The sequence below is a fragment of the Semicossyphus pulcher genome, unplaced genomic scaffold, assembly GCF_022749685.1.
Source record: "Semicossyphus pulcher isolate SPU_LCO1_2020_fin unplaced genomic scaffold, fSemPul1.0.p SCAF_12, whole genome shotgun sequence".
NCBI classification, from domain to species: domain Eukaryota; kingdom Metazoa; phylum Chordata; class Actinopteri; order Labriformes; family Labridae; genus Semicossyphus; species Semicossyphus pulcher.
Genome location: NW_027211626.1, coordinates 30829174 through 30843180, shown reverse-complemented (window position 1 = coordinate 30843180; position 14007 = coordinate 30829174). Strand labels below are relative to the sequence as shown.

At 38.4% G+C, this 14007-nt stretch overlaps 1 protein-coding gene across 1 annotated transcript; it reads right to left on the bottom strand.

Moving 5' to 3' along the window:
* Positions 1–5840: 5840 nt before the first annotated feature.
* Positions 5841–13098, bottom strand: pdlim1 (PDZ and LIM domain 1 (elfin)). Its single transcript, XM_069658433.1, has 7 exons — positions 12892–13098; positions 11609–11760; positions 10980–11064; positions 9662–9846; positions 8750–8898; positions 7687–7804; positions 5841–6392 (listed from the first exon to the last, which is right to left on the bottom strand). The coding sequence occupies exons 1-7, from the start codon at positions 12982–12984 to the stop codon at positions 6206–6208; spliced, it is 969 nt and encodes a 322-aa protein (XP_069514534.1). The 5' UTR covers positions 12985–13098; the 3' UTR covers positions 5841–6205.
* Between the last annotated feature and the right edge of the window lie 909 nt (positions 13099–14007).

Here is a 14007-nt window from a genome sequence, read left to right as displayed (position 1 = left end):
CGCCCGGTTTGACCCCTATAACTGGACGAACTAGCAGAGCGCTGATGCTGTATTTCAATGCTCCTCGGAAACTCAAATTCTCAGTCATGGTAGCCCATTTAATTAGTACTGTGACAAATACAACATAACAAAGGCAAGTTGGCTAATGAAACCAAGAAGCCTCAAGTTTTTTTAATTTTTAATTATTTAAGTATTTTGATTTATTTTTATCCAAGCATGCATGGTAGTTCCGTTATATTGTCTGTACATTTCTCAACTTCAATATCTCTGTCCTATGAAAACATCAACATCTTCATTAGCCAGGAAAACACATACAGTTTAATCGTTGAGTCCATGCTTATTACACAAGATCTAACGAGTGTCGATGTTTAGTTCATCTGAAATGTCTAAATTTACTTATGAAGAGTTATGGTTTTTAATATTTTCCTCCCTCGTGGTATTTAGCCCTTTTGTCTATTCTACTCTTAATGCTCATGAGTTTTAAACTGCTGTTTATTTATAAACCATGTACATAAAAAAATAACTTACAGACAGGTAGCCTATTTGTTAACTTCGGTTAATGGTGGCACCTTCATGTTCTCAACTGTGTTGCCCACCCTTAGGCTATTCTACTTGAAGTTTCCATATGTTCGACATTATTTGAAGGCACCATTCGTGACGCTTTCGTAATACTGTTGTCTGTTTTGGAAGTGAAACAGCGCCCCAGCGCAGCCAAGCACTGGCACTGCAAATAATCTGCTAACACATTCTGCAGATACAAATCTCTCTTGAGAAAGCTTGCTAACTAGCTTTTATTTATTTTTTTTCTGTTTCGTTATGTAAATAACAAAGCTGCAGCTTGTTTGATACCATAAGAATGAACAACTAAAGAACTGTTGTAATTCTCAAAATCGTTCCAATCCTATGAGGATGGACGGACGTTTTTGAGACAATAACTCAGCAGCCTATAGTGATCGGCTAGAATGTGATGTGACGTGTGTGTGGTTATTATTCCTTATAAAGGCAGGTTCTTATTGAGTCCACAGTGATTAAACCGATCTTGATAGTTTCTCATGTTTTCATCACCGCCCTACTAAACTCACTTTGCACAAAAAACATGTAAATGTAGGCTTGCATTATTATTATTATTATTATTTGGGATAAAATTGAAAAAGATAACTCAAGAGTTTTCTTTACACGAACAACCAATTTCTCTGTTGAGTTCACTAATTGTTTTGAAAAAAGTTTTGCGAAGAATGAAGGTCCACACTAACAGTTAAAGGGTTACCAGTCATTTAAATGTTGAGTTGTTTATGATCTACTTACTTGGTGTCAATGCCGTAAATTAAAAATGGAATAAGATTTTGAATATATGCCAAACATTTTTTTGCAGACAGGAAACAGATAATGCGACACGATTGGATTTTAGATACTTTCGAATAAAAAGCCTAAGAAACACCTCCTGGTTTATGATATTTTTATGGAAAAGTCTATATTCTAACCTCAATGGCAAAATTATACATACAAAATGTACTTAGACTTAATGATACCGTTCTTTCTGAAGATTTAATCAATTTGTGTAACAGCCCCACATGTTTTTTCTAGCCGCAAAGAGCCACTAATGAACATGAGGTTTAGCATTGTAGACAAGGTATTGGGGGCGAAAACCCATTCTGCATTAGTAAAGCTGTTGAAAGGATGAGACTTGCAGCCACAACTATATTCGTGCTTAAAATATCCTATCTTAACAGAGGGACAGACTGTCTCCAAAAGACAGCTATTCCACTGTAATTGGTGTACACTGTCTTCAAAAGCTGAGGTGAGTGCGTACAATGTATTGCTTGTGAAAGGAAACTCCAAAGCACATTAAAAGTGAATTACTTCTTGTGTAAAGTGTGTTCGGGGTCATTCTGTTCACGACGCGCGCACCTCTCCAAAAGCGCACACGTCTCCAAGGCGCACTCCATACTTTTTAAAAGGCAGTCACATTGTGGAGGGGTTTCACAAGAGGTGTACATATGGCATCCGGGTTGCAATTAAATGTTTTTTAAGATGTTTTTCTTTCTTGAAGAAGTTTCCTTTTTCTTCCCCCCCCCCCCCCCCCTCCTAGCAGCGCTTTGCCAGAAAGAAGGAGAGGAGGGGGGCACATTGAATGGCTTCGCTGCTAGTTTGGGATGACAACAATCTGGTCAGCGAGTTGTTGGACTTTGATTGCCCCCCTCAAAACGTCCTTCAAACAAAAAGCTGAGGACGAAAATAAAGCCCCACCTGGTACCACTGTTTGCTAAAATAATAATAAATAGATTTCGTTTAATAAATAAGCAAAATTGAAGTGGACGAGGAAGTATTACTCAGGAGCATCAGGCAGGTATCACCTGCCCTGGAGCTTGCACAGTTTATTGTTAAATATTGTTAAATTACTTTTCTGCTCTGATATCTGCTATTTCCACAGCAACAGTGCGCTTATGTTTGCCTATACTTTGCATAACAAGCAGGACACTACAAAACACTGATAAAAATCAAGGAGAGACAGACTTCTTAAAACGCACACCTGTCCATGATATCAGAATATGGATTTGGCATCAATGATTATTTGTAAAGTGGTAATATTCAGTTTACTTTAGACGTTTCGTGCCTTTTATAACAGCAAGGCCCCATCTCATATCTCACTACTGTATTTGTCCAGTTTATTGAAAGCATATGGTTATCAGATTGTTCCCAAAACACATATTTAGACAGAAAGTACAGGAGAGATTTTTTGTAATCCTTTGTTGGCAATTGTAAATTATGTTTGAGCTTTACCACACTTCCCCTCTCTCCCTAACAGAGCTGAAACGTGTTTACATAATGTTGTAATCTTTAACTTACTAAAAATAAAGTTTGTTATTAAAATGTTGTGCGTCACTGAGTTGTGGCAATAGTGAACATGTTTTGGTGATATCAAAGCGCACACATGAAAGGTCGAATTAAAAAAAAAAATAGAGCTTTTATTGTTGCGACAAACAACAAGACCGTTTGTACGGTCAGCTCACACAACAGGTTTTACCCGTTCTAATACTCTTTGTAGGCTAGCTCCATGCGTAATTGACTTTATCCAGCTACCGGAGCTTTGCGCCCTAACGCATTAAGCAAATGTTTGTCCAAAACATCGTGCCAGTGAAATATATTTCCATAGATTTACACCAGATTTTCTAAACCAATAAAGTTAAGTTACTCTTCAAGATAGTTTTGGGCACTAAAGACATTTTCAACTTGCGCAGCTCAAGTTTTTTAATGTCAACCATATCAGATCGCGCAATATACGCATACAAATGAAAAATGGATATGACAAAATATAGCGGAGATGCCATATATTTGACCTCAGTTTTTCAGTACGATATATTTGATGTTGATTTAAGAAGCAAGTGTGCCAAGTTACCATGACTACTAAGTAAACTGCATGGCAGGTGCCAATATTTTGAGTGCGTAAAATGCGGCATTACGAGTTTTCGAGTAATTGATTTCGATATTGAACTTTAAGAAAAATAATTAAAATATAATGTAAAATATAATGAATTGCTTCCCAAGGTACCTCGCGCTTAAATTATTATTAATGGGAAGAAACACATTATATTTTAATGTTTTTCCAACGAGCCTGCGCATAAGAAATACAGCAAGCAAGCTAATGTATAGACCTTGTCTGTGTCTCGCAATTAACGATGAGACATTTTCATTGTTGAATTAAAAACAAGTTACAAAGACCGTCCAAAGGAGCCATCTGCTCTCATTTACAAAGCTCATTCTTACAGTGATCTGGGATACACCAGCGTTTGGATATGGATGATTAATTGTTTCTGCGTAAACAGAAGACATAAACTGTATATTTATATGTACAGTTTATGTCTTCTATATGTACAGTTTATGTCTTCTGTGTATGTAATGAATTATTTCTTCAGTTTATGGTAGAGTTTTTGTCTTATGAAACTTTAGCTCTTGCACTTTGGCGGAAAGTTAAAAGGCTAAAACACAGTTCAGCTTAGCGTCAATATGATCCTCACATAAGCAGGTCCGAAACGGCAGTGGTCCCGAATGCTCCCTAATATTAAAATATAGTTCTAAGGCAGTCTTTTGCGAATAAATGGTTGATATTCGGTGTCTATCAGTGAAAAAGCTTTGATTAAGGTTGTGGTTGACCCGGTATACATATATAGCACTTTACCAAACCCTGTATTGGATTGAAAATTCCAAACAATACTTAAAGATATTCAACACTGTGAAGAATGAAAACGTGGGGTGGGGGAGGTAGGGTGCTGGACGCGCTGCCTGGAACCTGATTGGTCACTGGACAGGCGCTATTGATTCAGGCGTCCACCATGCAAAAAGATAAGATAAAAGGCACTATAAATTAGCAGAGATGCGCATCCGTCCCGCACTGTCAGCGCCTCATATACGATTTCTAGTGCCTCCATCTACAACAGAAGATTCACAAGGACAACTGGCTGTCTCTTTATCCAGTTATCAGCTGTTCAGTAAGTGCAAATATAATTATCCTGCTGGCGCTTTTTATTCTGTTATTTGATATTCCAAGTACATTTTCAAGTAAGCACGGCAACTACATTATTTTTAATCACTTCCATGACCTAAAAAAATAATAATTTCAGCACACATAATAGACATGCTGGAAGCTTATGTAAAATGAGGAAAGGTCTTAACGCTTCCTTGATTAAATGGCTCTTTCAGACATTCATTCCTTAAAATAGCCTACAGGTAAATGCTATGTTAAATTTATGGTTATGCATTTGTTTTCTTAATCATTTCTGATTATATTTGCACAGGATGCCTTCTAAAGTACTGTGTGCGCCCAATGACCTGCGCACATCAATAGAGGCAATGACGCTCGGAGGGGTTTCTGTTCGCAACCCCGTGAATAAAGTTGGTGACACGTCAGAGGACTGCGGAGAAAAGATGCTGACTTTTATCAGAGGTGAACCCTCGGGGAGGAAAACTGTAACACAGATAACCACATGTGAGACGTCTGGACAGCAGGGCAGGCGCAGAATGAAGGCAAACGACAGAGAGCGCAACCGCATGCACAACCTGAACTCCGCACTGGATGTGCTGAGAAGCATCCTGCCAGCATTGCCAGAAGACGCGAAGTTGACCAAGATCGAAACTCTGCGCTTCGCCCGCAACTATATCTGGGCTCTGACCGAGACTCTTCGTATGGCCGACCAACATGGACTGACGCCGGGATACCTACCGGTGACATCCGATTTGGGTAGCCCAACAAGTGTTTCATCAGCGGAATGGGACTCGGTTTCACTTATAGAATCTCGCTACGTCACTTCCGCTGACTTTGAAATATCAACTTGTGAAATGAGCTGTAAGATTTCAGCAAGAGATCAATTCTTTGATATGCCTGTTAGCTTTTGTTACAAGTCATTCTGCGGCTAAAATGACCCCAACTAAAAAAGTTGACATGGATGACTTTACATATTGTCCATTTTGTTGTGAGGAACTGTTTATGACTGACCACAAGTCACGTGTCACAGAAGGCTGTCAAGCACTGCTGCGCTTTATGGGTTGAAAGCTGGCAGGTTGGTTAGCAGCATTTTCTACATTCTGTGTGGAATCGTTCGTTTAAAAGCACTTAACCAAGTTCTTGGTAAAGTGTCACAAAACAGAATTTGTTCATAACTACTGTTTAAAAGTATTTTCCAAAGTGAGCCATAACTGTCTATTGAGAAATCTTGTTCTGGAATGTGATGACAGCATTGTTTAAGCTAAAATATCTGTTTGGTATAAACTGAAATGTGTTTTTTGACATTTGGCTGCATAAAATAAGGCAGATTTAATAAAACTGTAAAAACGATTATGCTGGGTTAAAAAGCAATTTGTCTTTACTGTTTTTCATCATTTTAAAGAACATAATGAACATATACAAAGACAGAAAATATATAAACACAATAGCTTCCATTAGTAGAGACATGTTTTAGGGGAGAGAAAAAAAGAATGGCATCATCTCATTGTATTCATAGATTTTTCTTTCTTAAAGTTAATGTGCAAATCAACATTTTAAAAGATGGGTTTTTTCAGATGTCCTGACAACCAGTGACTGCATGGAAGCAGAATGCTAGAGAAGAGCATTTTATATTCTTTGAGCAGCAAAGGCTAACGCTTGAACTGTCTTGGATTATGACAGGGTCCCTTATTGGTGTGCAGTCTGGGGCTGAGCTTAGTGATTACTCTACTTTGGGAAGACAGTGACCACGTCGTAGCCCTCAGGTGGAGTCATTCGCTCGCGTGCATGCGTCTCACAATAAATCTGTTCCTCCACAAAGAAATGTCCCTTCTGTTTCAGGTTGATGTCGCAGTCTGTACAGGTGTAACACTCTGGGTGACGGAACTTGTCTCTCAGCTTTACCACCATCCCCCTGAAGCAGAAATATGAAGATCACATTAAACTTGATCAACACAAAATTCTAGTAGTTTGTTCAGACTCTTGTTCATGACCTGGATTTATTTCACTTTGATCAGCTACTGTACATACTTTGTAAAAGGTTAGATCTCCAGTACATGGACAGAATGATTTTGACACCCCAACTTTACACCCATTATTATTTGAAAAACTTATTTAAAACAATGAACATCAGATTTTATCCCATAATAACATTATCGACTTACAGTAAGGTATATGGTTCAAATGTCTGTTTGTTTACATAACAATAAGACCAGTTTTTTAGCTTAAGCCAAAAGGGAGAAACATGAGTTTAAACATTTTCACTAACTGATGGTTTAAATTGTGTCTGATTTTAGGGGGTGCTGCAACACCCTCAGCAACCCCACTTCCCGCACCTGCATCATCCACGAAACAGAAACAATATTATTATTTAACATTAACCAAGAAAAAGGTAAACACGTGATCTAAACTTATAACAACACAGTTGCAGCTGGCAAAAACAACCAAACCTTGGGCCTATATCATTGGTCCACAATTAAGGCACAAGAAGATCAACTATAATTAAAGTAGCTCAGTCTGTAGGGACTTGGCTTGAGAACTGGAGGGTGGCCCGTTTAAGTCCGGGTGCGGACAAAGCATGGCATCGGGGCTAGTGGCTGGAGAGGTGCTAGTTACTTTCCTGGGCTCTGTCAAGGTGCCCTTTAGCAAGGCACTGAATCCCCCAACTGCTTGGGGCACATGTCCATGTGCAGCCCCTTCACTCCGACATCTCTCCATTAATGCATGTCCATAGGGTCCTGTTTGTGCATTTGTGTATTTTGGGCCTATGTTTATGTAGCGTGTTTGTAAAACCAGGGTGCAAAAATTGAATTTCTCCTCAGGGATTAATAAAGTATAGCTTCTTCTTCTGAACAGGCCCTCCCATCTTTGTGCTTGATTGGGTGTGATATGGGCTGTGCACCAGTAGGTGGTGCCATCACCATGACCCCAAATTATATGTATGTATTTTGGATCAGTTTCAACATGCTTATGAGAGTTACTACTGGCCCTAACCAGTAGTTGGTGCGAGGACTATGACAAAATGTAAATATGTAAAAATGTAAATATGTAAACGGCAAGATATCATTGAATATTGAGTGGAGAATTGAAACCAGATCTGTCTTCAGCTTTGAATACATAAATGGCTCAGATTCACTTCTTGTTCTGCTGAATAAACATTATCTACATTATCTATAAAACAGTACTAGGAAACATGAAATACTACTTACACAATCCCAGATCCACATTTATCGCAGGCAGGTAGCTTTTCTGTGTTCCCCACAGATGACCCAATCTTTGTTGAGGGGGCTTTCACACTCCTGAACCCTGACGGTTTATCAGAGTCACCTACAATCGTCACACACACACACACACACACAGACACAGACACACACACACACACACACACACACACACACACACACACACACACACACACACACACACACACACACACACACACACACACACACACACACATAGACACAGACACAGAAATGAACAATAGCTTTTTTTTCAGAACAAATTCTTCCCCTAGGTCAGTGGTTCTCAAACTGGGTGTCCTTGATCCATAGCCTAGGGGTCCGCAAAATAATCATAATACATTTAAATTATAAAATTGTGCAGCTGTATCATTAAAAACTGCATGGTACAGATGAGGACCATTTGCGCCAATGAAACAAGCATATTGTGTCCATTACTCCTATCCATGTTAGCTTTGGACCAATAGAAACTGATATGATTGTGACACATCAAGTCAATCTGTCATGAATCACTCAACTCACTCAGGTTGCAACGAACCGTTCCTGCGGCTGTCTTGCCACCATTACATTTCTAAAACTTTTAAGATCAATTACTTGAAAAGTATAACTGCTGTCAAGTAGAGTCCAAAAGCAATTTTAATAAAATGACTCTCTGTTTTAAAGTTATAAGTGGTATTAACATGATTCAAATTGAAATGTTTTTCTGATTTATCACTCTGAAACAGGTCTGAAGTATTAGGTTGATAAGTTTTACAATACAAATAGTTCCAAAGAGAGAGTAATTTTATGTTTTCATGTTTGCAAAAAAGCAATTGAAAATATAAAATAATCCTTGAACTAAAGTGGATACGCAGAAAACAATGGGCTGGAGGAACATTTTAGTTAAATGAAAAGTAGCTCTAGCGATTGAAGGGTAAAACTAAAATTAGAGAAATCTAATTGAAATGGGAAATAATCGCCCCCAAGCCATACATTATATAAGATTGTTAGGAGATTATTGACTACCCTTTGAGGAAGCTGTAATTTGTACCTGTCTCAAGAATCTCCTGAAGCACTTTAAATGAAGCAGACTGTCGAGGGGGCTCATCAGAATCTTGGTTCTCCTGCAGCATCTTGTAAACCTCTGAGTCTTCTGCAACAGGGGGACACTTGCCTGGGTGTGATGGATCTGAGGGAGCTCTATAAGGCAAGTGTATACATTTTAATCTGTCAGCAGGAGTGACATGCTGCAAAAACGTCAAAACAGACAAAAAATTATTTTTGCTTAGTTTGGTTTATTTGACTTTGTTCTCAAGAGACCTCCCAGCAGAGGTGAAATCCAAAACTAAATATCGTCTAGAAAGCTACTTTTCTTAATATTGTGATGTATTAGATGTACAACCATCAGAATTTTTTGATGATTAGTTAATATTAAATATATTCTTGTCAATATTGTCACACAGTGAAAAAAAAACATTGAACAAAAAAAAAGACAATCTATCAAGAATCAGTGTAAAGGCTATACTTAGTGATGGCGTCCAAAAACAATGCAAATACCTTTTGAATCAGACTACAGTAAACACAGCACAAGAACTTAAATGTGAGGAAACACATCACCCATCTTACATTGAAATACTTCAGTCTAGAACACTCCGTCACAGATTTAATCAGTTATTGCCAAATGGAAATACAGTAATACTTGGAGCTGATGGCTCCTCTCTTAAGATCCTGGGTAGCCAAGCAGCATGCTATGGCTGATTGCCAGTCAATCACAGGTCACCCAGCTCCAATGTCATTGTAATCCTATAACAAACCAATAGCAGTCAAAGTTCCAGACTGTCTCACTCAAGCAACTTAAGCTTTTGTGGATTTGGTAAAAGCATCTCGACTTCATCTTGACCCCCTTGGGATTCAATCTCAACTTGGACAGGACTAAAGTTGTGTCATTTCAGGCTTAACTTACTTGTTGTTGGGCTCGGTAGCTGTAGCAATGGTTTTAACTTCATCCAAAGCAGAATTGAAGTTCTTGATGTTCTCTGAAGAGTAGAGACCAGAGGGACTGTTGTACTGGTTGGTCACAACTTTTGAGCCAGACCCAGCAAATGGCAGAGCACTCCTGTTATGAGTTGAGCCTATCTGTTTGACCTCCTGCAAAAATTAATATTAATGAAAATCAATTAGCTTATTCAGGTGGTGATTGCAGGTATAAGACACTTGTGAAGAAGTGATGTGCTGAAACATGCAGCACATGCAAAGTGTATGCAATGGTGGTCACAACTATTGACAGCATTGGATCAAAGTTTGGATATGCTTGTTAATGTAAAAACATGCAGTTTTTATCAATTGGTTGATAGTTTTTAAAGCCATCTTTTCAATAATGTTGCAACTAAGACTTTGAATATTTTGGACTTAACATTTAAGACTTGGAAATATATTTGAACACAAGCCCTCAGAACAGGCTTATTTGCTTCTTCCACTGCTGCATCTAGTTTGACTTCAAGTCAAAGATAATTTAGCACAATAATGTATGACTCCATGGATTACGCTCCAATTATAGCCTACTGTCTTTAAACACATCACGACACTGGCACGCTGTCAACGTGTGGCACACATATACCCCCAAAGTCTAGCTAATGCGTCACATTGGGATCACAGAAATGCCTCCAAATATAGCTCTTGCTTCAAGCATCTGATATTTAAAGCGCAGAATAATCCAGATTCTTTTCGAGTAAGTTAACATACACCAACAAATCTAAAAACACTAATGTGACGAATGTAAGCAAAGTCTAAAAAGTACAAAGCAATGCTTTAAAGTAGTAAAACAGTAAAATACTAATAATATAATAATAATCAAAATGACTGTTGCTAGACAAGTGCTTGAATCATGTGTTACTGTGTGTGTGCAAAATTCCAACATCTGTGACCTCTGAAACACAGAGCTGTGACACATCCCACTGTTTCCGACATGAATTCATACTTTGGCCTCAACTTTCCCCTCAATGGGCAGGATCTGAGGCTTGCATCAATGCTTGGCTGATAAACTAGCATCTCCTAGGAAACCCCCTGTTGGGAAGTAAACAATGACTTCATCGTTGGCAGTATTAGGAAAAAAAAACCACACGTCTTTGTGCAGAGGAAAAAACATGTGCAGGCTTCCTGAAACTGTATGGCTACTTGTTAATGGGATTTTTCCAACTTCAGTCTAAATTAAAGAGTTATTAATATAATTGTCAGAGTTCAACTCTACATTTAGCTTTGATGTTGAGCCTGCAGGCACATACCCGTGGCTCTGATGCAAGATTCATCTTATAAGGATGTGCCCTCCCTTCCTCAGATGAAAGTGGCGACCACATTTTTGTTTCTGACCTGCAGAACAAAGGAAGGACAAACACTTTTTAAAATGCTGGAATCACAAAATAGCATAAGTACACGAAATTTAAAAGTAATATGCCTGGAACTGTCTCTGTTTCTGGATGCGATGTTTTTATGCTTGTATCTTTAAATGCAACAGAGCAATGGCAGAGAAAATCTCTTGCTTGGTTTCATTCATTCATTCATTTAATCCACTGTGCCGCCAATACATCCCTCTTACTTTGAACAAACATATTTGCTTCAACCTGTCGCTTCAGTCAATTTCAACACCCCTGCTGCATTAAATCATCTGCTACCAGAAAGTTATGATGCAATGCACTGGCATGACACAGACTTAAAAACAGCTTAGCATACATACAGTTCTCAAACGAAAGTTCTCAGTAAAAAAAAAAAAAGACTGACTTGCCCTTGAAAAACAACGTAAAAACACAACATCAGTCCCTGCACATCTGGACTTTGGCTGAGCTGTCTCACATTACTCAGTGTTTGCAAGACTGCAGCTAGGCAGATCAGGCTGGCACATGTTGCTACATCCTACCTGTCTATGGAGAGCACCATCTCCTCAATGCATCCCTTGATCTTGTTCTGCGCTTCCAAGTGAGTCATGTTCTCTGTCGGTTCTCCATCAATAGCCAAGATTATGTCTCCCATGCACAGGTTGGCCTGGGCAGCTTTACTCCCAGGGGTTACCTACATCACAGGAGACATAAAAAATTAAATGCAGCAACTTTCTGACTATTTTTAAGCAAAAATTATTTGGGCTGGCTGTGACTCAGGAGAGAGTGGGTCAGAAGAAAAGTCCTTGGGAAAGATACTTAATCTATAATTGCTATAATAATAATAATAATAATAATATATATATATATATATATATATGGAGCCTATATAATATGTTATCTGACACCTATAAAAGCAATGCTTTTCTTTTATATTGCTTAACATATATCAACTTTACTTTACAAAAGGATAAAATACATTACATAACAAATAACTTGAAACATGAATGTGTGGAAAAAACAACTTTTATAACAATATGAAAGCATCTATTTCTTATAAGAGCATTTAATCTCCTATACTGTTTGACTATGTCCACCAAGGACATTACACATTTCATTATTTACAGTAAAGACAGGCAAAGCCACTTGCAAAGAGGTGCTTTCATTCAACTACTTGGACTGTCCCAGGGCAGACTCTATCAATATGGTAAGGCTTGAAGCAGAGAGAGACTCTGGAATCGTCCAGTAATTCCTAATCACTTTTCCATGGGTGGAGTGGACAGACCACTGTAACAACATTTACAACAGGAACACCAAGCTATACTCAGGCAAAGGGAACAGTGAAGAGTAATATTCTGATTCAATAATTTCAAGGGAGTGTCAAACATGTTTTATGGCAAATAAAGATTTGTATGTATAAAGTCCATTAATCACAACTAAACACTGAAAACCCATCTCAAATATGTCTCTATGGGGGAATGTGAATGCAATTATCGATATAATAGGCTCGGAGTTAAACAGATGGCAACAAGTAGCCTAATTATTGCAAAAATACAGAGTGCAGGAGAAGCCCACAGTAACCGACACTGTAACGTTAGGCTTACTTACTTCTGATACATTTAGTAAGTAGTAAATAATATCATCTTAGCCTCTGTAAAGTAATGTTGCCTTCTTGCTCAAACTAGGTCATATTATCTAGGTTTAAAATCGGCCTCTCCTCGTAAGTCGAGAGAAAACAACGACAGATGAAAGTTTCGTCGGGACAAGCCCAGGTAAGGTTATACGGAACTACAATGTAACGTTAGCTGCCAACAATAAAACTTACCCGGGAAATAGTCAGTGGCTGCTCGAAGTCCTTTCCCCCAACCAGCCTGAATCCCCAGGGTCCAGGACCCTGCATCACTACACGAAGAGGCATAACGGTAATGTTGGTAACAACTTTGGCAATAAGAAAGTTGACAACTTTTTTAAAGATCCGTCTCAAACCAGCAGTTCACTTCCTGCTGCAATTGACACGTGCAGAGATCCTTAGTCAGAGGGCTCAGCCTGGTAAACTTGGCAGTATTAAAAGAGGGGGTGGACCCTCAGGTTACAGTTGGACGAATAGTTTTTAAAGTTTTCACGCTGATAAATGAGAGTACAAAGATCGTGTATTGAGAAAAATGGCTCACTCAGTAATATGTCAGTGGGGGAAACTGACTTAGCTTCCAATGATATGAGCTGTAAGTGTCACAGTGGTCATAGTCAAAAATGCAGGTCATGTAACAATAGGACTCACTTCTGTCAAGTTGTCAACTTGACAATCAGGTCAAAACAACCTGACACAAAAACAGTTTCTTCCACAGACTGTCACTCTGATAGCTCTCTGACTCTCTGACTCACACAATTGTATGTATACATACACATATTTCATATTATCTCAGCATTCTTTGCAATATTGTCTCTCGTGGCTTGTACATATTAGTTTAATGTAGGCTTCTACGCATTAGTTTAATATCTAATGTCTATGGTAGGCTTGTAGTTTTTAGTTTGATACTTAATGTTTAATGCTTTTAGCCTACATAGAGAGTGCAGTTAAAACTGAGTCAAATTCCTAGTATGTGTACATGCCTGGTCAATAAAGCTGATTCTGATTCTGATTAATCTACACTGGACCATAGCTGAAATAGTCCCCAACAAATACACATTTTACTGTTGCTTGAGTAAAACTTTCTCAAAACTGCATTCCCTTAATCAGGCATTTATTTCCCAGGAATGGAGCAATACATTTGTGCCCCATTTTAAAGGTTAATAAACTCAGTTGGAGTGAAAGGGATAAGGAAGTAAAAAAGCAAGAGATAAATCTGTAAAATTAGAGTTTATAGTGCCATTAAAGGCCAGTTTTTATCAGTTATAAGAATGATAAATAAATGATAGCTTTAAAATGCAGCTAGAAGGGTTG